The sequence below is a fragment of the Urocampus carinirostris genome, chromosome 9 (genome assembly GCF_059441175.1).
Source record: "Urocampus carinirostris isolate Australia breed hairy pipefish chromosome 9, RoL_Ucar_1.0, whole genome shotgun sequence".
NCBI classification, from domain to species: Eukaryota; Metazoa; Chordata; class Actinopteri; order Syngnathiformes; family Syngnathidae; genus Urocampus; species Urocampus carinirostris.
Genome location: NC_142357.1, coordinates 40,510,757 through 40,533,055, shown reverse-complemented (window position 1 = coordinate 40,533,055; position 22,299 = coordinate 40,510,757). Strand labels below are relative to the sequence as shown.

The following is a 22,299-nucleotide window of genomic DNA, read 5'->3' as shown; positions in this document are numbered from 1 at the left end:
TTATCCACAGGTGAAGACTAGCAAGAGATTGCCTAGGTGCCGCAGCCCCGGCTCATTCTCAATTTCAGCATTTCTCATTGATGTCTTTGTCTTCCGGGTGTTTTTTATCCCTCCATCAAGACATCAGCCCAATGATGGGCTAGGGGGAAATGAATGGTGGCTCTATTTTTAGAAGCAGGGAAGGAGGGCAAACCAAAAGTAAGCAAGGGAGAGGAGAGGGAGAACACGTCTGGGGAGGGAAAACCGAAGGGGAGGGGGCGTGCAGAAGATAAATCTGCATTCTGCCTCAGCCTCTGGTCAGAGACAGCGACAACTGCTGTGCACAGTTTAAGGAGAAGCGTCGTTCGTAGAGCATCTTACCTGAAACAAACGCTTGGCCGTGGAGAAGTGGCACGACATTCTCGCTCGCGTTCTGCAAAAGAAAAGATCCGTCAAGAGCATCCGAGAGCCGGTGAGTGTCAAAACAACAGTGGGAATTCAATTGCATGTTATTTGTAATGCACGTAGAGCGAATTATCGGCAACTGAAGACTGGAGCCACTTTTAGTCATGTTTAACTGTAGGTGTGTTCTAATTATAGCACTGAGCTACACCTTGGAGGAGACTGGGAGAGGCTGGCATCTTGCTTTGCATTGCTCTATTTTTGGATCGAGGTAAGGATGAAAATATAAGGTGGGTTCTGGACGGGGATGTTTGGAATCTTTTTATTTACATGCCAGAGATATATTGAGTCAGTAACTAATATAGTATGGAATACTAGTTGTCATTGATTACAACGTTGTGTATATTGTTTACATCAGATTAGACATCACACGCCAGGACAAACATGTAGTTAAAGACTTAAAAGTTGAAAAATAAATTGATTGAAATCAAATGTGATGCAATATTGCCTGAATTGTCTATGCTACATTCGAACAAGGTTAGCTGGAAAAAAAAATTTTTAAAGGGGGCAATGATGCTATAAGAAATGGTCACATATTAGAAAAAAAATGAGCTCTTTAGGAAAATAAGGGCCTTTTTAAATTGATTTATTTTTTTACAATTTTCATATTAGAGAATGTTTCCACCGCAAAAAAAAAGTTAACAACTCAGTGATTATTAGAGAAAATGAATGAATCTTAATTTACTCATGAACATTATATCAATTTAAAATATTTTCATTTCAACTCTACTAATCAAAAAATGGAGGTTGTTATTAATCAAATCATGCAAAAATCAGTAATTTCTATTACTTTTCATAAAAGCGGAAAAAGTAGTTGAAGCAAAACAGTTGAACGTGGTTCTCAGAGTAAAAAAAGGTATTGTGAATTAAAACAATCTTCTTTTATTGCAGACAAAAATTTAAGAACGTTTATTGTTGTTACAAATAAATTCCAAGGATTTCATTTTATATTTGTTTATTGATAAAACACGTCATCAAATTGGTTTTGAGACCCTGAAACAAAATTTGATAATATGCAATAATAAAAACTCAAAAAACAAAAATGTATTTTTGAAGACATTAATAAATAAAAGATACACAATTAAAAACAAATGTAAATCCATAAAAAAAACGTAATTGAGAATGGCAACTTACATGATCGGAATATACACAATGCATTACACAATGTTTTATTTTATTTATGGACACTGGGGACGAGAGTTGCCTCAAAACTACATTTTTTTTAGTATGTGTTTTTATTTTATTTTTTAACTTTTTGCTCAGCGAGCCGGATTATTAAGCTGAAGATTGCCTACCCCTAAAATAGACAATTTTACATAAAAAAGGTGAACAAAGGTTTCTATGAATAAAATAATTTATTAGTTTTCTATCAAGAAGTAAATTGAATATATCAATTGAAAATCAAAGTAATGGTTTGGTTAAATGTGGTCAACTGTTCTAGAACTATCTCTTCAATACTTGACAAACGTTATTCGTAGTAAATCATTTTATAAAATTGTAGACTTGAAAAATAGTATGAATCGAGCAGCTTTACAGTGAAGCATTTGGAAGGCAATGAAGATGAAATAAGAAAGTTAACAGTATATTTGTCACCCGGAGGCTGCTCTAAAGGTCAGCCAACAATATTATTGAGCTGCAGTTATGTGAATTCACAACAAACAGATTCCAGCTGATGTTTGTTATGCGCTCTGGTGGCAGCGTATCGGTTTTGGCAATAAACATCACACCCTGCCCCCTTCCTCAGCTATGCGACCACGCTCCAAACTGCTTTCCAAGGGAGGACTGGCCCTGCCCACCATCAGCGAGGGCTCCGAGGAGACACTGAAAGATTTGAAGGACGCCAACTTCGGCCGCGTCTCCCCCGATGACTACCTGCTCTCTATTTGCCACCTGGCGCACCCCACCTTCTCCACCGGTGACTTCCCACCCGCCGCACACCACAGGGAAACAAAAGCCTTGACATTCAACCACAAAAAACGGCAGCTAGAGTCTGACCAAGTCTTGGGGAGCTCAGACCCGCTGGAGTATCTTTACGGACATCACAACAACCTTTCGACCCGTCAGTCCCGTTCCTGGGCACACCGGAATGGCGAAAGGCAAACTGACAGGCCGAGAGCTCATAGCATCCCCGACGACGCGAGTCCTTGTCTCCCGTGGCAACGCAAGAGCAGTTGCCCCGAGATACACCCTGTTCCGAGCATCTCGGCGGATTTCACGCCATCGACCGAGAAGGGAAGAGTTTCTGACCAAGAGGCGGGGAACCCCAACACCGGGCACTCGATAATATCGCGGTGGATCTCCGACTGTAGGTCGGCTTGGACGGAGGGACGGATGCGAGCCTGTATGCTACCTGCCATCACTGAAATCTAGAACTTTATTGTGAAGATAACTCGTAAGCAATGTTTCTACCAAGCAGTGCACATATCATCTTACAATGGTACAGATTGAAACTAAAAGTTTTGGTAGAGCAAAAATAAAAAATGTCGAAAATAGTTTGGGAAAAAGTCACAAAATGTTATAATTAGCTGTGAGATTAGTATTTCACCTAAGTGCGTAAGATGTCTTTTTTTTAAGTTACAGCTCTAAACAAATTTCTGTGTCATCTATTTTTTTTCTTCCCAATTAAAGGGTGTCCTGAATTGGTATTCCCTACCTGTCAATATATACCTATTCCCTGTATTTTATACATGTTTTAATTATTTAAAATTGTATATACCGTATAACAACTATGTTTGGGATTTTTGTTTTTTAATTTAAAAAATAAATCAATACATGAAAAACTCACCCAAATCATCTCCGTCACTGGTAACAGACGACAACAGTTTTGTGAATTTCCCTGCGGGGATGAATAAAGTATCTATCTATCTATCTATCTATCTTATGATTGCCAATATTGTCACGATACCCTACCAATGTTATCCGCAATCAAACCTTTATTTATTGTGTATATTGTTTCCACAAATCATCTTTGTTTTTATTCTAAATAGTCTGTTTTTCTCTGAGTAAATAGGTGCCGCATTGTGTTAGTAAGGTTCATTATTTCTTAATAAATACGGGGATTGCAATCATTAAAAAGGGGAGCAATTGGCTGATGTTAACAGGTACACTACATCATAATTAGGGATGTTTTCATACCGATAGAATCCTGCTTTGGGAGACAGATACCCATACCTGATAATGTCAAGAAAATTTCCAGGGTCAATGATTGCCTTAATAAATACATAACGATAAAATATGAACATATGTATGTAAGCTCCAATACTTAACGTCAAATATATCACTAATTCTTTTACAAGAGGTATTATATTAGCTGTACACATTAGTAACTGAAAAAAATACTAAAAATAAATATAGACATGCAGATCGAAACAGGGCTTGTAAATATGCTGGTATTGCAATTTAAGGTGGCTGCACTTATATATATATATATATATATATATATATATATAAATATATATATATATATATATCCATCCATTATCTGCACCGCTTATCATCAGTAGGGTCGCGGGGGTGCTGGAGCCCATCCCAGCTATCTTCGGGCAGTGGGCCAGGGGACACCCTGAATTAGTCGCAGGGCACAGAGACAAACAACTCACTAGCTCATTCACACCTAGGGACAATTTGGACTGGCCAATTAAACTGAAACGTATGTTTTTGGAATGTGGGAAGAAACCGGTGTGCCCGGAGGAAAACCCACGCTAGAACGGGGAGAACATGCAAACTCTACGCAGGAAGGTTTGATTTCATGACCTCAGAACTGTGCCGCACACAAGCTAACCACTGTGCTGCCCTGTGTGTGTGTGTGTGTGTGTGTGTTCCCCAAACCAATCTTAAATTATTTTACTGTCTTTATTTATTTTATTATCTATTCAAACAAACACAGAACCAACAAAAAGCTTGTTTAACTAGAAAACAGTGAAGTCCATTTAGCCCGTCTTAACTAGTATTATTCTGTAGTAAAGTCACTATTTTAACCAAAACACAAACAAACCCGAAAATATGACAATATTTCAAACAATTTAATGTCAAAAAATGAAGAGAAAAATGTGTTTAATGTATTTGGAAATGTGCTTACTGTAGTGGACTTCTTCACCGCCTGAAAAGACAAAATGGCAGCGCTTAAATGAAGGAGGCGGGGCTTATTTTAGTTGCTAATTATCATGTAACTCACCAAAGGTTGAAGTACTAACAAAATATTCCCCTATATTTTTCCAAAGGTTTTTTTTACAAACTACTGCCCTTACTGCTTTCCTCATTTATTTTATTCTGTTTAATTGACTATACAACCGACAAGTAGCCTTGCGAAGGTTTGAAGAGCTAAGCTAGCGGTTAGCCTAATGGTCGTAACGACAATAGCCTAACTTTACTGTACAGTTAACCGACCTACGTTTAACTCATATTTCTCTCCAAAACATAAACAAACCCAAATATGATGTTTTGAATATTTAAGTATTTAATTAGTCAAGAAAATTGGGTTCATGTAGACACGTTCCTTACCTCTGTGGACTCCTTTACGGCAGACTGGGGTGACAAAATGGCGGTGTCTGGAAAGGGGCGTGGCTTCAATTTCATGTGTATATATATATGTATATTTTTTTGTTAAACATCGATTTGATATTTAACAATCATAAATCTTGAGCAATTATAGTTGATAAATGAAGACTATTATTTGACGAAACAAAAAAATACGGACTTTGCTGCTTGATAGAAAACTGCTATATTAATGGCATTAAAACCTGTTTAAAGCGTGTTCTCTTTCGGGTACGTAACTACTTCACCGTGGTTCCTAATACTGAATTCATTGTTGTCGTGTTGATTTTGAAGAAAAATCTGCAAAATTGTTCGTTTTTTACTTTCCATTGTTTTGTGATTATAAACTGGATAATTAAATATTTTTGTACGTGTTGATTCAAAATATGCGTGTGTGTAGGGCTTTCTAGGAATAGTAAATCTATGGAAAATATGAACTGTAGTGACAGGAGGCGTTGGTGCCAAAAGCTGGCGTTGCTATGGAAACTAGCGTGGGTTCCAGCTCCAGTAAACACGCGTGGAAAAACAACCGAACCCACGCATGCGTTTTACCTTTTGTTTTTGTCTCGCCAATTTCAATGGAAATGCAACCACGAGCTCAATACGTTCTGTGCAGGAATTTAATGATGATATCCCGAAATTAGCGTGGATAAATGTGTTTTATTGTGAAGATTGATGGGAATATTGTAAATGCCATATGAGGAGTGTAGTATTCATTGTAACCAGTAAGGGTCAGGCTCTCCCAAGGAGTTTGGGATTTACGCCTGTTTCTAAAGTCTCTAAAAATGGGATAATAAAACAAAATATGATTCAATTTAGACCTTAATGATATTTAAAGTGTTCAATTAAAACAATCATTATAGTTTGAATTAGAATTTGGAGGTATTTCGAAATATTTTTATTGTTCTCATTTATATTTGTACCTTTTAAAAAAACGCCAAATAATTTTGGGGGAAAAAAGTGCACACTTTTTCTTGTCACACATCCTATTTGCAACTTAAAAGACCTCTGACATCAGCTACTGTTAGCAAAAAAAATCAAAAAGAAAATAAAAAATCTTCCAGTTAACATACTCTAAGTCAGGGGTGTCAAACTCATTTTAACTCGGGGGCCACGCGATAGAATAAACATTCTCTCGGGGGCCAGACTGGTAGATTAGAGAGAAAAAATTAAGAGAGGGAGAGAAAAAGAGAGAGGGTGGGACAAACAAGGGGAGAAAGAGAGTGCGAAGAGAGAGAGAGAAAGAGAGAATGTAAGAAACAAAAGAGATAACATGAGAAGTAGTGAGAGGGGGGAAAGAAAGAGAAACAAAGAAATCCCAAGATAAATAAAAAGAGAGGAGAGAAAAGAGAAGGAGAGAAGTGGGGAAAGCGAGAGAGAAAAGAGCGAAATGGAAAAAAAAGAGAGCAAAAGAAGGTAAAAAGACACAGTGAGAGAAAGAGACAAAGGTATAAAGAAAGAGAAAAAAGAGAGACAGAAAGAGAAAGAAATACAACTCCATAATCTTTGTGAAAGGCACCAGGCTTTGGCAACATCAAGTGGACATATTTCAACAGGCAGCTCAATTTTCTCTTGCGCTTCTCTGAAAGTTGTCTCGCGGGCCGGATGCAATCCCTTAGCGGGCCTGATCCGGCCCGCCGGCCGCTTGTTTGACCCCCCTGCTCTAAGTCATGGTGTGAAACCCATAGCCCGAGGGACAAAATAGTCATAAAAAATGTTTGTTGAACTTCAAATAAATACAACTTTCAGAAATATAACAAAGTTATTTTATCAGAAAATGAGTACAATATTGTTTTTATTTTCGTTCTGTGAATGAGATGATACAAATAAATCACTCTTATAATAAGATAACTGTTTGGGATCATTCACCATTTCTTAATCTATTTTCTATATGCATTGTTTTTATGAGGCTGTGCATGATGTTAAGAGTGAGTCATATGTTTATTTAGGATAAAGTTTTAAATTAATACCGGAGATTTCAATATAGAACGATACATTTATTTTGGACAGTCTTGAAAGCAAATAATCTATAAATAACTATTCTAACAACCAATCAGAGGCTACTTATTAGTGAAAAAATGCATGAGTGTTTCGGAATTATGTTTTTTTTCACATGACTGCCACGATGTGGGATTTTCATACAGTTGGAAAAAAACGTTCTTATGTAAAGAACAGCGTTATCTAGTGGCTTAATGCTGACAGTGCAACAATCTTAAACATGGCGATGTCATGGAGACTGTGTATGATTGCATTCATGTTGCTATGTCTGATACTTTGATCAAATCGTAAGTACAAAGGGCCCATTTAAAATGCAAATTATGCCTAAAATAAAATGGCAACGTCCTCGGTTAAGATTTCAAACTAATACATTTTGAGTATAGTTCTAACTGGACTCAAAATTGCGAAAAACTACCTAAGAACGAGGGGAAATACAATATAACTTTAAAAAAGATACCATTGCCAGAGCCTTCGCACTGAGAATGCTGGTCTACTCGTGATTCCAAGAGCCAAGAAGAAATCCGCAGGTTCGAGAGTGTTCTCCCTTCGAGAAGAGCATTCCACAGCACTGGGGCCCGAACTTCTGGATCTCTTCTTTGGCTCTTGGGATTACTAGAAGACCAGCCTTTTCAGAGCGATGGCTAGAGCAGGAATTTATGGGGAAATACAATCTGAAAGATATGAGGGAGCAAGTCCATGCATGATTTTGTAGGTTTTTGAGTTTTTCCTTGCCCTCGTGTAGGTTTTAGATCAGGGGATGGTGTCATAATAGTCTGTGGTTTGCAATAGTCTGTGGTCTGTGCAGCACTTTGAGACCGTCCCTACTCAAGGTTTCTTCATTTTCCTCACATTGAGGTTTCTGAGTTTTTCCTTGCCCTCATGTAGGTTTTAGATCAGGGGATGGTGTCATGATAGTCTGTAGTTTGCAGTAATCCGTGGTCTGTGCAGTCCTTTCAGACTCTTTGTGATTAAGGGTGTTACAAATAAACAAATATTGAGGTTTTTCCTGGCCCTCATGTAGGTTTTAGATCAGGGGATGGTGTCATAATAGTCTGTAGTTTGCAATAATCTGTGGTCTGTGCAGCCCTTTGAGACTCTTTGTGATTAAGGGTGTCACAAATAAACATGACTCGACTTACGCGTGTTGCATTCACGCACACTTCGTCATGACGCACTCAGTAACCCTGCCTGCGAGCGTCCAAAAGTCAAGGACGAGCAAACATTTGTTATTTAACACAAAACGAATACAGACTGTTCTTCTTTTTTAAGGATCACAGGATAGTGGTAAATAATTGCCTGCTGAATGAATTAAAAATGATCAGTCAGTCAAAAACATTGTAAATTATTACATTACATTACTGGTATTTAATACATGATACATTGTTTTATTAATGTAAATTATAGGAACAAAACTATTAAAATCCCTGTCAGTCTGTCTTTGTGAGGCTATGCCTTTTGTCGCAGACTTAATCATGAGGTGAACTTGATTATTAATATAGAATGGCGTCAGTCTTTCTCTCTCTTTCTCTCTTTCTTTATCTCTCTCTCTCTCTTTCTATCTCTCCCTTCGTGCCACTTTCTCCTCCTCTGTCTCTATTTGAGGCTGTCCAGAAATTGGACACCATGCAGAGTGCACCACCATGCAAGCAGATTTTGTTTGCTGTGCTTCTTCAATGACCTATTGAGCAAACCAAAGCAGGATTCGCCTGCAGTTCACATTTAGTCGAACTGAGAGGACCGAAAACTGGACCCTGAGCAAAGAGGACCTAACGGAACCTCGTCTGACCCCGCGCCGGAATGTCCACAAGACCAGGAGATGTTCCAGGTAATTAATACGTGAATGTCGAATACCTGATCATACTTGTGGCGCTCCAGGGCTCCATGCCCTTACAAAATGTCGTATTTTCCCTTACAAAATACAAAATAATCTTTTTTTTTTCAAAACATGTTTATTGATGTAGTTTAACTTGTTATATGGTACATGTCATTCGTTATATCATACATATGGTTAACAAACATTTTGTTGTGAGATACTGAGTTGCTCAGCATGAATGAGCTTTATTATAAAAAAGTTCAAAAATGCAGTCGCTTGGACCTTCACTGTAGAAGGAAAAAAATACATGCAAATATAATTTAGAAGAGTAATACATTTTCTTCTTCAAATTATTGATTCATTCTTGCATGAAATTATTGTTGGTAATATACTGATTCAAGGGATAACCATCTTTTTTCATTTTCTCCTTTTATACTTCCTTTTTTTTTCTTCATACAACATAATAATTCTTAATATAATGCATCAAAACAAGTGAGCCGTTGGAGAGCCGGCTCTCTTTGATGAGTTAAGCCGAAAAAGCCGCTTCTCTAAAAAGAGACGGACTTCCTTTCACTACATAACTACCACATGAAATCTGAGGCAGTAGATGCATGCGCACAGTAGCATCAAAGCGCTCGCTTCGTTTGCAAAGAAAAAATCGATACAGAGAAAGAGGATACTGCGGCGAACTTGTTTGACTCGATTGATTTGCCGTTTGGTGATAGTCTGTGTATACCGGATGGTAGCCATCATTGACAAATTTGCGTATTTCCGTACGGATTTTCTTGTATGTTGTACAGGTCTTAAAATGCATCATAAACGTACTTTGTACGGCAAAAACCTACAGGTTGGCAGGCATGCCTGATTTACTAGAGATGCTAGCTGATAAAATCCTGCCTCTGGGGTGGGGACAGACACCAATACTGTGTATGTGTTTTTTTGTTTTTAACTGCATGCTATATTTAGAAATAAAATTACAATAACATAAAGTCCTAAAAGTTTCATGAGCGTGTTTATTTTGGTTACAGTGACAATAACATTATACAGTTTGGTCACTTATGTCTCCAAAAAGTAATGTTGTAATGACAAGACCTTGACTTAATCGATCGATCGATCAATAATTACTTTGTCGTGAATAACCACGATGACAAGATATTGTTGCCAGTACCATAACACTTACGTATGGATACTGTATAGAAAGCATATGATCTTAGGTGTGTCAATGAAAGTGAAAATGGAGTACGTGTCAGGACCAGAACGGAAAACAGGACCCAATTGCGTTATGTTTCTCACAAGTTTTATTGGAGTTGCACCTACGATCCGGTGAGCACTGGGCGCGGGAAGCAGGTCGCTCTGAATGCGGAAATGGATCTTCCGTGGCGAGCGATGGCGGTGTCAGGAACGGAAAACGGGTCAGTAGCCGGGACAGGAGAGCAAAAACGTGGTCGGGGTCGGAAGCAAGTCGTAAGCCAGAAAAGGAGAGTAGACGTGGTCGGGGTCAAAAAGAGGTCGAAAGCTGGGACGGGAGAGTAGACGTGATCGGGATCAAAAACGGGTCGAGGCCGGGCGACAGACGGGAGCAAAAAACGGGTTGGAGTCAGGGTCGAGGAGTGGGTTTAAATAGGGACAGGGAGCCAATCGAGGTCGAGGCAGTTGGTGCCAAAGGAGCGGGCACAGGTGATTCATACAATTGCTCCCGTCCTGAATGGCACATACATGCATTGGCTTAGAAATATATATATATAGAATAGAATAGAATAGAATATACCTTTATTGTCATTGTTACAAATGGGCTAACATATTGTGACAACGAAATTGGGCATGACACTCCAGTTTTACACATTCATAGTGAGGTATGAGCAAGAAGATAAAGGAACAGAGAAGATAATGTTATAAGACAAGGGGGATAAGGCTATAGTTATAATTTACATGGTATTTACACAAGAAATGTCGGCATGTGGGATGTTACATACAGGGTTGTCGTGATACCGTTGGTATCGTAACGGTTGTGCAATATTGCATTTGGTGCAAAGTCATCATAGTGCAAAAATAGTCAGCATATGCATTGGTGCAAACATAGACATCATAGTGCAGAAACAGGAAATGGTCAGACATTGTGCAATTTGAGCATTAAACATAGTGCAGTCGACATGTGCAAGAACAAGACATGAGTAACATTATATTCGTATGAGGTAGTGTTGGCACGAGTTTTCAGGTTTTTTTTTGTGCGGTGTCTATTCCTATGCAGAGAGGGATAACCTAAAACGAATCTTTCAACAGTTTTGGGTTTATTTCTCTTTTTTGTTGATGCCAAATAAAAGTGTGAAAAAATATATTATTGGACAAAATGTGAAAAAGATAGATATTTATAATATATATGGTTGGTTGGTGGGTTGGATCCCTTAACTGTCATGATTACTGATGTGATGGACCTGTGCCCGCTCCTCTGGCGCCAACTGCCTCGGACTCTGATTGGCTCCCTGTCCCTTTTTAAACCCACTCCGATCCGTCCCCTGTTGTCAGTCCGTCTGCAAATCTCAGTTTACTCTAGGCTGACTCACGACCCGTTTTTTGATCCTGACCACTTCTACTCTCCTCTCCCGGCTTTCGACTTGTTTCCGATCCCGACCACGTTTTTTGCTCTCCCGTCCCGGCGACTGACCCGTTTTTTTCCGCCCCCCCGACACCGCCATCGCTCGCCACAGAAGTGCCACTTCTGCGTTCAGAGCGACCTGCTTCCCGCGACCAGCGATCACCGGATCGTGTGTGCAATCCTTTCCCTTCTTCCCAATAATGCAGAGAGAAATGTACGCAAAGTCGGTCCTGTCTCCGTTCTGGTCCTGAGATTAACCACACGGGTCGTAGGGGCACCATTTCCTGTGGTGTGTCTTGGGCAAGTACAGCCTGGTGGCCAACTAATGTTTTCACCTGGTCTCTATCTCGATCTCTATCTATCTCTATCCATCTCTATATTTGTACGTATATTTCTACCTATCTCATATATAATACACCTTGTGAATTTTATTGTTTTTTTTTAAATTACTGCTACTAAATGTTATTGCATGTATTTTAACCGCACTATTTTTACCATGCACTATTCGTCTTCATTACATTAGTTTTATAACGTATAGGCCTATTTTTCTAAGCACTATGTTGTACTTATTATTGTTTTACCTTTTCATCCTGATAGTCTTTCATTGTTTTTCTCTTCAAAGTCCCTATATCACATGTTTTACCCTGGAGTGCCGTGTCTTATCTCGTTGCATGCAATGTTTCATAACGTTGATATCAATGACAATAATCACAATTCTAAAAACGAGAGACGGCAAATATAAAGTTTGGACTTTTACATCTCTAGAGGTGTCCCCTTATGTAAATGTAATTATGTCAGGGAAGAAAATAACTTGAATGCAAGCTGATGTGGATTGCAATCTATTGTTCAGCTCTGGAATCCGGACCGTCATCCGGACTCTTCGGGCCATTGGCTTTTCCCATGGGACTGTCCAGACACAACATGTGTTACGACGATAAAATGGATCTTCCGATGCATTCGCCGCCCGAGGACTTTGCAATGAACATCTCATGGAGGGACCCTGTCAGGCCAAATCACAGGTTCAGGAAGACTGCAGAGGTGCTTTACTTTTTGTCTGTTCATAGCAGTTTTTCCAGATACGGATCAAAATGTAATCAACTCAAACAGAAATGCCAGGCCTGTTTTAAGTTCATCGGTCGCTGCAACACAAATCAGGCAAAACAATACTATGACTATTGGGTAAAATGGCTAATATAGACCTTCCCGGGGCGGGGTCTTGACTTTTGCTCTTTATCGAATAGATTTTTTAAATTCACTTAAGCCCCACTTATTGAAAAAAAAAAAATAGGATATTCATTGGCATTTGCATTTATTTTGATGAGGGAAAATTTGGTATTGGAGCATCCCGAACAGAGGTGGGCTCTCATATCTCTGGGATTGAAGTCACAGAGGTCGTCAAACAGCTCCTCAGTGGCAAGGTCCCAGGGGTTCATTAAGGCTCTGGATGTAACATCGCAAGGACATCAGGGACAGTCCCTCTGGACTGGCAGACTGGGGTTGTGGTTCCCCTCTTTAAGAAGGGGGACCGGAGAGTGTGTTCCAACTACAGGGGAATCACACTTCTCAGCCTCCCTGGTAATGTCTATTCAGGGGTACTGGAGAGGAGGGTCCGCCAGGAAGTCGAATCTCGGCTTCAAGAGGAGCAGTGTGCTTTTTGTCCCGACCGTGCAACCCTGGACCAGCTCTACAGCCTTTGCTGCTTAAAATGATTCGCAATATTTAAATCTTTGAAACATAATATTACACAAATATATTTGGACTAAATAGAAACCCAATTGACTGGGTAAACATAAGCCAAATACCAATAACATTTGCGCTACATATGAACCACTTTGGACGAGTTAAAAACAGCAGTGCTACTATATTCTAGACTTCATATGGTCGACATCAGACACACTCAATACGACCCTATTTGAGACATCCTTTTTTGGGCTAAACCAGGTCCAAAACCAACCAACCAGACCCGATTTTGCGCTTTTTAAAATTCCCATTAAAGGCACGGCACATTTGTATATGAAGGCATCCGTGTATAGCACTTTTAAAGTACTGTGATCTTGTCTCACAGGTTTTCTATGTACGGTGGCTCGCGTTTAATTTGATTATGTAACTAGGAAAGCGAGAAGAACCCAAAGAGGACGTCAGAGGCGCCGGAGCCAGCCAAGTCCCAGATCCCCGTTGTGAAAGCAAAGGCGACCTCTTTGATGAGCTCTTTCAGTAAGTTTCATTTTATATACAGTCTTGGGGTTCCAAGGGAAAAGCTTTACTACAATTTTCTTTCTTATTTATTGAAGCCTTAGAATGAGAATTGTCTTTAATTGTATTGTCTTCTTTCTCACAGAGCAAACTCAGGAGAACCTCCAAAGTTTTGAGCACCAGGCAGGGCTTAGCGACGGCGGTTACACACCCCACAAGGGCCTGCCCTCTGAGGAGACTTGTTTTCGCCGTCTGGCTGATGGAACACACCCCGTGAGTCATTAAGTCAGAGATATAAATTAGAATTATTATAGCGCTTGACGGCACGACGGCGCAGTGGTTAGCGGGTGTGCAGCACAGTTCTGAGGTCATGAGATCGAACCTTCTCTGTGGAGTTTGCATGTTCTCCACGTGCTTGCGTGGGTTTCCAAGATTGTCCCTAGGTGTGAATAAGCGAGTGAATTGTTTGTCTCTGTGTTACTGGTTGGCAACTAGTTCAGGGTGTCCCCTTCCCACTGCCCAGAGATAGCTGGGATGGGCTCTGGCACCCCCGTGACCCTACAGAGGATAAACGCTGCAGATAATGGATGGATGGATGTATGGATGGGTCGTAGACTGACTTCAGTCACAGATATTTTTAGTGGGCAGCATAGTCTTCGAGCAGCCTGAAATATTTTTCCCTTTCATGTGAAAAAAACACATCCAAATTTGCGTTTTTTTTCATGGGGATTATAAAAACACAGTGAAAAAAATGGACGGAGTTTCTTTTCTTACAAGAAAGCAATGATTCAATAAATATCAAGCATTTTTGTAATCATTAAAAGGGCTCCGGTTCTGAAAATAGCTCACCAGTGATGATAGCTAGCTAGCTAGCTAGCTAGCTAGCTAGATAGCTAGATAGATAGATAGATAGATAGATAGATAGATAGATAGATAGATAGATAGATAGATAGATAGATAGATAGATAGATAGATAGATAGATAGATGGATGGATGGATGGATGGATGGATGGATGGATGGATGGATGGATGGATGGATGGATGGATGGATGGATGGATGGATAGATAGATAGATAGATAGATAGATAGATAGATAGATAGATAGATAGATAGATAGATAGATAGATAGATAGATAGATAGATAGATAGATAGATAGATAGATAGATAGATAGATAGATGGATGGATAGATGGAGAGAGAGAGAGAGAGAGAGAGATAGATAGATAGATAGATAGATAGATAGATAGATAGATAGATGGATGTCTGGATAGAGAGATAGAGAAATAGAGAGATAGATAGATACTTTATTCATCCCCGGAGGGATATTCACACTTCCAGCAGTATCATTGTATTAAAAAATAAAAGATATAGAATACAAAAATACCCAATATAACATGTTGATATATAACATATAGAGCATTTAAATAGTGTTACGGAAAATAAACACTGTTATAAAAATAGGGTAATGAGCACAATATAAAGTTTGTATTTCATCACACACATTTAATTATCTTCAAACAGGTTTGTGAAAAAAATATTATTGCAAACCAGCTGAAGAAACGTTCCAAGTCTTGATAAACACATTATATAATACTTGACTTGTCCTAGCCCAGCCCCGTTGCTAAGCAACCGCTGATATTATCGGTTTGATCGCTTTGTGAGTTCACGTCGTTGCACGGAAGCAGAGTTCGATCGCGTGCATTTGTGTCGTCGCTATTCTCAATTATGGACAAAACAAAGAAAACCAACGTCAGAGAACGTCAAAGGAATACCATTATAAAACGGTAAGTTGAATCAATCTCCAGAATTCCAACAAAGAGAATTGTTTTGTCGGACCCGGAAATAGGCCGCACCGTAGTCTTCGGTGCTAACTAGCGTTAGCATTGAGGCTACACTGCGTCTAATTGACATTTCTGCTCAAATATTTGTTGGTTTTTGTAACATCAAAGTCAACGTGAATGATATTATCAAGTAAGTTATACAGTTTGAGGAAAAAAAAGTCGTTATATACGCTTAGCATTATTAGCTTGCGTCGGAGCTAGCTTGATGCTATGCGGCAAATCTGGCTAGGGTAAACATCGTAAAATTGTGCTCACAGGATCGGAGTTATCGTCGAAATAAGCGAGTTTAAATGATAGTTTTTATTCTTAATCAACCCTCAGAACTTATTGGAATAGAATTGACTTTAATGTAATTGAAAACAACGCAGTGTACACTGTTTACAACGAGAATAGACGTGACACTCCAGGATGAATATTTTTTAAAACATTTAATAAAGATACGATCTTAAAAATAATGTTAGAATAAATGAAAATATAATTAGAAGCTAGTTCTTGTATACTGGTTCAAGTTCTAAGTGCATCGTAAAATAGTGCAATAGGACATAATACAATAACATTAGCAGCAAAAACAAGAATAACGGAATAAAACTGGAATATAGATCTTCCTTTATTTTGTTTAAAATAAGTTCAATGTGTTTTGGCCAATATAAAAAGTATATTCAACGCATAATTGACTATTTAGATTTAGAATCGTCTTTATTGTGATTGAAGACAACGTAGTGTACACTTATCACAACGAGATAAGACGTGGCAATCCAATACTTTAAAGATTAGAATATCAAAGCTTAAATAAATATTGGACCGATCTACAAGCATTACTTGGTAAACATTGGGAATATTGGGTGTTTGTGTATCATAAACTTGTGCAATGAAAATACTCTAACGACATGTAGATATCTATATGCCTTCGTTTTGGAAGCTCAAATATTTGTCAGGTACTTTTCAAGAATTTTGGCACACGGCTGTAAACAATCCTCCCTCTCCAAAGGGACAAATGATTGGTTGGAAGGAATTTTGACGTGCACTTGTTATCTGCTTGGTTCAGGAAAACAAGTTAACCCATTTCCGATGGGTGTTAAGCAATCTTTGTTCCGTAAAGATCATTGTTGTTTGTCAAATATGTCACTAAAGAGGGGATGTTTTTTCATCCGTACTCCTAATACAGTAGACCCCTGGGATGCAACATTAATTCGTTCTGAAGTTCGGATCGCCAAGTTAATTCCCGTTTAGTTGTGATAAAACCCTATGGTCATAGGCTAATGTGTTCAGAACCCCTTGTAGATCACATAAAAACATTAAAATATAAAAAATACTACTTAGAATAATAAATGTTACTTTGAAGCGCCTTTCAGGACACCTAGGATTGATGTACACAAATTATAAAACAGTTATAACATTTAAAAAAACAAAGTACAGGAAAAAGGGTAAACCCTGAGCAATATAATACATAGGATTAAATAAAATTATAAATTTACATTTTTTTAAAAGAAATTACATCAATTTACCCTTTGGTTTGACACAACTTGAGCTGGTTGAATAGACTAATGTGTGAATGCAGTCGGGCGGTGTTGTTCACCCCTTTTTGAACCAATGTACACTTTTATTTATAAAAAGGTTCCGATGCACACCGTTCGTCAAAAATGTTTGAAAATGAAGTTATGTCAAATATTTCACTGTACTACTTCATAAGTAGGTCATTAATATATAAAAAGAAGAAAATAACACTTAAAATTAAAAAGAACAATGTGCTTTATTTATGTTTTTATCTTTTACTGTGCAATCTTAAACAGCTTAAACAAATTAAGTTATTAAATGTACTGTGCTACCTCATGAGCAGATGATTAGTATATAATAATAATAATAATAATAATAATTTCCTTTGTATTGTCATTCTTTGTAACAATGTACACAGAACGAAATGTCGATACACCTGACCCGTTGTAGCGAGTCGATGCAGCCGCAGCCAGAGGGCGCCGCCATTATACCAATTAGGTATAAAATGTAATCAAAATCTACTGCCACCTACTGATACGAATGACTATTACAGTTCCTCGTCTGAAAACAGCAAAAATACTGAATAATGGCCTGATTTTTTGGAAAGATAAAATTGGGCAAATTCCAGCGGCACACCAGACAAGTTCGCACGGCACACCGGTTGAAAACACTGCAGTAGGGGACGGAGACAGTGGATTAAAATGAACTTGCACCTGCAAGAATTGGCATGCCCTTAGTTGCTTTAATTGCCTTATTTTTAATAATAATTCCGACCATTGATTTATATTGTATTTATCAATAATCACAAGCTTCGTTCCCATGATTACCATGTTTTTTCTTCTACCTATTAGCATCACTGCAAGCCCATGGACCCAAATTGAATAAATATGGTACAAAAAAATGCAGTAGTGCATCGCTTCCATTCAAAATTTTCTTTAGACCCATGTAGCTAAAACGGGGTCCTTTGGTGTGACACCTTGACTTTAAACTGCAGTTGAGACTGTGCTCTTTATATGGTGGGTTGATCCGATCCCTTAAGCAAAAATTGTGTTAGGGGACCATTTCCTGTGGTGTGTCTTGGCCAAGTCCAGCCTGGTGGCACCCATCCCTCTCCAGGCCAACAAATGTTTCCACCCGGTCAGAACCAGGGACCTTTCGCTTCAGGAATACTGGAGCGATTCATTTAAAAACCCTGTGTTGTCCCGGCTTCGCGCGTGCCAAAGACTGCTTTGCATGTAACGATTAAGTAAATCATTGCGCAAGTTCCATTTAATTTCCGAGCCAGATGTACTCACGAAGAAAGCCCTACATGGCTCGCAAGCCATAGTTTCCCGACCCCTTCCGTACGCCGTAAGGCGGAGATGTTGTAACCCGGAGGCCCATTGTATGTTTTTCAGTCCGAAGAATTTCTCACAATATGAAACTCGCGATAACCTAATTTTGCTTCTTTTCTTGTACCGACAGAAGCTGAGAATGACAATCGGGGACTTTAAGGAGGACAGGCTTTCAACATCAGCACAATCCACCCCAAGCGGGACTCCCTGCGTCACTCCTTCCGTCACCCCCTCCGTCACTCCATCCGTCACCCCTTGCGTCAGCCCCCTGGCATCACCTGCTGTCGCTCGCAGGTAAGGTCCTCGGTCACGTTAATGGACTTCGATGAACTCATTTGGCGCGTCCCGCAGGAGCTGGTTCCAGCGGAGTCCCATTTCCTTTCTGGCGTTAGAAACCAACAGTCCTCACCCCGCGGCGGACATGGGAGGAAACCAAGGAGGGGAGGACAGATGGAGCTTCTTCGGAACACGTTCAGTGGTGCAGAAATCCCCCACTCATCCTGGCACTGAACCCAACACAGGTGAGGAAGACTATTTTCAGATACTCCCTATAGCAGGTTTTACCATCTTGATTGGCGGGAGTCAACTGCATTCCGTCTCACAATGGAACAAAAAGCCTCTGTGCACTAGAATAGAATAGAATATACCTTTATTATCATTGTTACAAAACGGGTTGAACACATTGTGACGACGAAATTGGACGTGGCACTCCAGGTTCACATTTTACTGAGAGAATAGGTGGAAAGTGTAATATTGAGTGCCTCCTAGTGGTACAGAAAAACTTTCATTCAGTAAAAAAAAACATTGATTTGAATACTAGGCCCAAATACCATATCATTGTTATTTTTTATTTTAAAAAAACATGGGTTGAGAAATTTGAATTCCTACTTAAGTCCCTGCCATGTTGGTCTGCTGTTTTGTTGTTTGCCGTGGCACAGGTTTTTGTTTGCATGAAACATCAGTGCCATCTAGTGGCCAAATATTATGCCCTGGGGCTTTAAAAAAATATCAACCCACACTAAAACAACCTTTTTACTCAACTTGAAGTTGCTACGTTAACACGGGCTTTTGAGTAAATCCAGGACACGTTTGGCTGAGGTAACAGTAGGGGGCAGCGTTATCATTTTTTCCTAACCAGTGGTTTTCTGTTCCTTTTTTTTATTCCTTATTTAGAATATTGTTGCAGCTATTCTAAACTTTTGGGGCATTTCTTTTCTTTCTTTTTTTGCATGTATTTATTATGTGCCATGAAAAAAAGTGTCTTTTTAAGATTATCCGTGTCGATATGCAAAATTATGTGAGTGAGGTCACATCGAAATTCTTTGCAAAAATTGTAAACTTTCCTTACAATAAGATTAAGGCTTATCCCATTACTTCATCTTTTACTTCCCCACTTTGTCTTTTTTATTGTTCTCCTTCTTCTTCCACTTTTTTTTTGCTGGGAATTAGGAACGGACTTTCTTCTTTAAAAAAAAAAAGATTATTTTTTTGGAGTAATATTTTTACAAATAACTACAAATGAAGATATCCACGTTCTAAAGTCAAGGCATGTTTATTTGTATAGCCCTTATCAGGAACATAGGGGGAAATTAAATCTGAAATATTAGGGGGAGCAGGTCCATGCATGAATTTGTATACTACCTACAGAAACTTAAAATCACATTTTAAGTGATCCAACTTTCTTGTCTTTCTAGACATTTTTGTAAAACTTTATTGTAGAAAACTTTTCTTTTCTCAATTTGTTATTTGAAAAAGTAGCCTACAGGTATCTGTCATTTATTTCTGTTCACTTGTCTTGTTTATCTTTTTTTGTTTCTTTTTTATTCCACCCACTTCAAAACAGTAACATTATAGCTGGTTACAACAATACACTGTACTTTTTAAATTGTAAAAGAAATATGCATGCAGCCTACCGGGTACTGCACTTCACTCAGGTCATTCTTCCGCATCTCTACCACAACCACCTTTCCAGTGCCTCTTGGGTACTCCTTGTTTCAATGCTCCCTTAAAAGTACATAAACATGTCATTGGTTATTTGGGGGTTGGTTAGGGAGAAGCTAGGGCAGAGGTGGGCAACCCGGTCCATGATGGCCGCGTGTCCAGCATGTTTTTTCAAATTTTTCTTCTTAAACTCAGGTAATACAAATTATAAGCTTGTAGGCAAGATGGCAGAAGCTTGTTAACAATCCTGATGATTAGAATCACATAGTTGAAGGAGAGAAACCTCCAAAAACATGCAGGACCTGCGACCCTCGAGGACCGTGTTGTCTGCCTCTGAGCTAGGGTGTTCCCAAGCTGACTTGGTGAAAAGTGGGGGTCGTGTCCTCACTCTTCATTCTTACTCTGAAGTTTGTGGCGGTTTGAGAATTTCCTACGCTTTTCATAAACACGCTTTGCCAGAGTACTGGGTAAAATTAAGGGAAATCATTTGTGCAAGCCTAAGAAATCTAGATTGATGTTTTCATATTTCCGTCATTTGAAACGGCTTCCTCCATTCTTTTCAAGGCTTTTCACTTCAGTCCTACTTCGGCCTGCACAAGTCCTCCACCATCTCGGGCACCGGGATCCAGGACAGCCTCTCCGCGGGGGACACGGCCACCTTCATCCCTCCTAAGATCGAACTTTCCGACATGGACCCCAAGCAGGCACCCCCGCGGCCACATAAACTCAAACCTAGAGACATGAACGTGCTAACCCCTTCCAGCTTTTGACCAGACGCACATTTTTTTTTCATCTGGGTCTCCCTAAAGTCTTTGTGCTTCCCTGTCTTCCTTCGTCCCCCTCGACAGAATATATCCTTCCCTTTTTCATTTTCACTTCACCCTGATGATGACGATACTGTTACTACTTCCGTTGGATCAAAATGTGTCAAATAATCTTCATTATCACAAGCTTATTGCCATAAAAAAGACCAATTGGTGTGCCCAGACGTGTAATTAAGAGTTCTTTGTCAGTCATGGCATGAGATTGAAGTTGTCAAAATTTCTTTTTATGTGAAGTTAAATCCTGATTTTTTGTTTCACGTCACATATTTGTTTTTGTGACTTTGCCTGAAAAAAGTTTTCAGATTTCATTTGTGTCTTATTTGTGTCATGTAAACACTATTCCTCTATATTCACATCCTGACTATATCGAGTATGGATTTTATCTGTATAGACTCTAAACCTAAATCTTTAAAGGCATTGGAGTGGTTGTTTTTTGTTCATTTCGTACGATTTTTGGGTTCAAACATGATGCCGGTACTTATATGGGTTACTTAAAAGAATTGCACAAAGGAGATTGTGAATAAATCCACAGTCAAACCAATTTCGTGTTGTGGCATTTTATTGATCTTAATTATAAAAGTAGGGCTTTATTTAAAAATATTAGTGGAAATGAATGTAGTCGCTTAGTGAGAACGCAATATGCAGTGACGTAATTGTAGTGTCAATATTTGGCCAGATAGTGGCAGTAAAGGGTTACGTTTTGGTTTTGATAGCTGTAAGACGGATAACGTTTTCTCCCGATTACTAGAATACACATTTTTAATGATACAATAAATGGTCACTAATTGTCTTCTGATTCATATATTTAGTATTTAGATATTTTGGCCCTCTCCTCGTGAGAGGTAAGAGAATTCTCCCACCGTGGTCCGCTGCATGTCGAAGGGGCGACTAAAGTGGAGGGAGCGAGGGGACTGGGGATCCTTTCCTCTTCAAGTCAAGGCCCCTTTTTTTCATGACGCCCTTAATCACAAAACAATTCTCAAAGGACTGCACAGGATCACAATGATACAATGACCTAAACTTAAACCAGCATGCGGGCAAGGAAAACTCAAAAACCTCAGCGTGAGGAAAAAGAGAAACCTTGAAAAGGGACCTCACAAGTGGTCATCCCCCTTTCAGGATGACCAGGGGAGACCCTAGTTCTAGGTTCACTAAACGTGAGAGGATGTGGAAGTAAAGCGACCCAGTGGAAGAAAGAGGAGATCGGAAGAATGAAGCTAGAGCTCTTGTTGGTGATAGGAATGAGTGGAGAGGTGTTGTAAAAGGACAGTGGGATGTTTGGACGCGTTCCAAG

General features: G+C 39.2%; 3 protein-coding genes across 7 annotated transcripts in view; 2 read left to right on the top strand and 1 right to left on the bottom strand.

Moving 5' to 3' along the window:
* Positions 1-4,983, bottom strand: part of LOC148360299 (uncharacterized) — a 120,969-nt gene extending 115,986 nt beyond the window's left edge. For all 4 annotated transcript variants that reach the window (XR_015851306.1, XR_015851305.1, XR_015851304.1 and 1 more), the window contains exon 1: positions 4,942-4,983. The gene's annotated coding sequence lies outside the window, so the exon portion shown is untranslated. The remainder of the gene's footprint in view (positions 1-4,941) is intronic.
* Positions 286-8,724, top strand: LOC148360298 (uncharacterized). Of its 2 annotated transcripts, XM_088343881.1 has the most exons (4): positions 286-451; positions 580-652; positions 2,186-2,833; positions 8,584-8,724. In XM_088343881.1, exon 3 carries the CDS (start codon positions 2,188-2,190, stop codon positions 2,809-2,811), a length of 624 nt encoding a protein of 207 aa, XP_088200007.1. In that variant the 5' UTR covers positions 286-451; positions 580-652; positions 2,186-2,187; the 3' UTR covers positions 2,812-2,833; positions 8,584-8,724. The 2 variants fall into 2 exon arrangements, with proteins under 2 accessions (XP_088200007.1, XP_088200006.1); XM_088343880.1 differs by lacking the exon at positions 8,584-8,724 and having other exon boundaries at positions 2,186-3,129.
* On the top strand, positions 8,609-21,169 carry LOC148360297 (putative monooxygenase p33MONOX). The gene is made up of 7 exons (XM_088343879.1): positions 8,609-8,797; positions 12,229-12,416; positions 13,490-13,592; positions 13,717-13,844; positions 18,371-18,534; positions 18,592-18,761; positions 20,746-21,169. Exons 1-7 carry the CDS (start codon positions 8,770-8,772, stop codon positions 20,949-20,951), a joined length of 987 nt encoding a protein of 328 aa, XP_088200005.1. The 5' UTR covers positions 8,609-8,769; the 3' UTR covers positions 20,952-21,169.
* Positions 21,170-22,299: the final 1,130 nt, after the last annotated feature.

Excerpts from the sequence above, each read along its gene's own strand:
- LOC148360298 (XM_088343881.1), top strand. The coding sequence starts at position 2,188 with ATGCGACCACGCTCCAAACTGCTTTCCAAGGGAGGACTGGCCCTGCCC.
- LOC148360297 (XM_088343879.1), top strand. The coding sequence starts at position 8,770 with ATGTCCACAAGACCAGGAGATGTTCCAG. Across the intron at positions 12,417-13,489 it reads GGTTCAGGAAGACTGCAGAG|GAAAGCGAGAAGAACCCAAA; the intron begins GTGCTTTACTTT and ends TTATGTAACTAG. Across the intron at positions 18,762-20,745 it reads TGGCACTGAACCCAACACAG|GCTTTTCACTTCAGTCCTAC; the intron begins GTGAGGAAGACT and ends ATTCTTTTCAAG.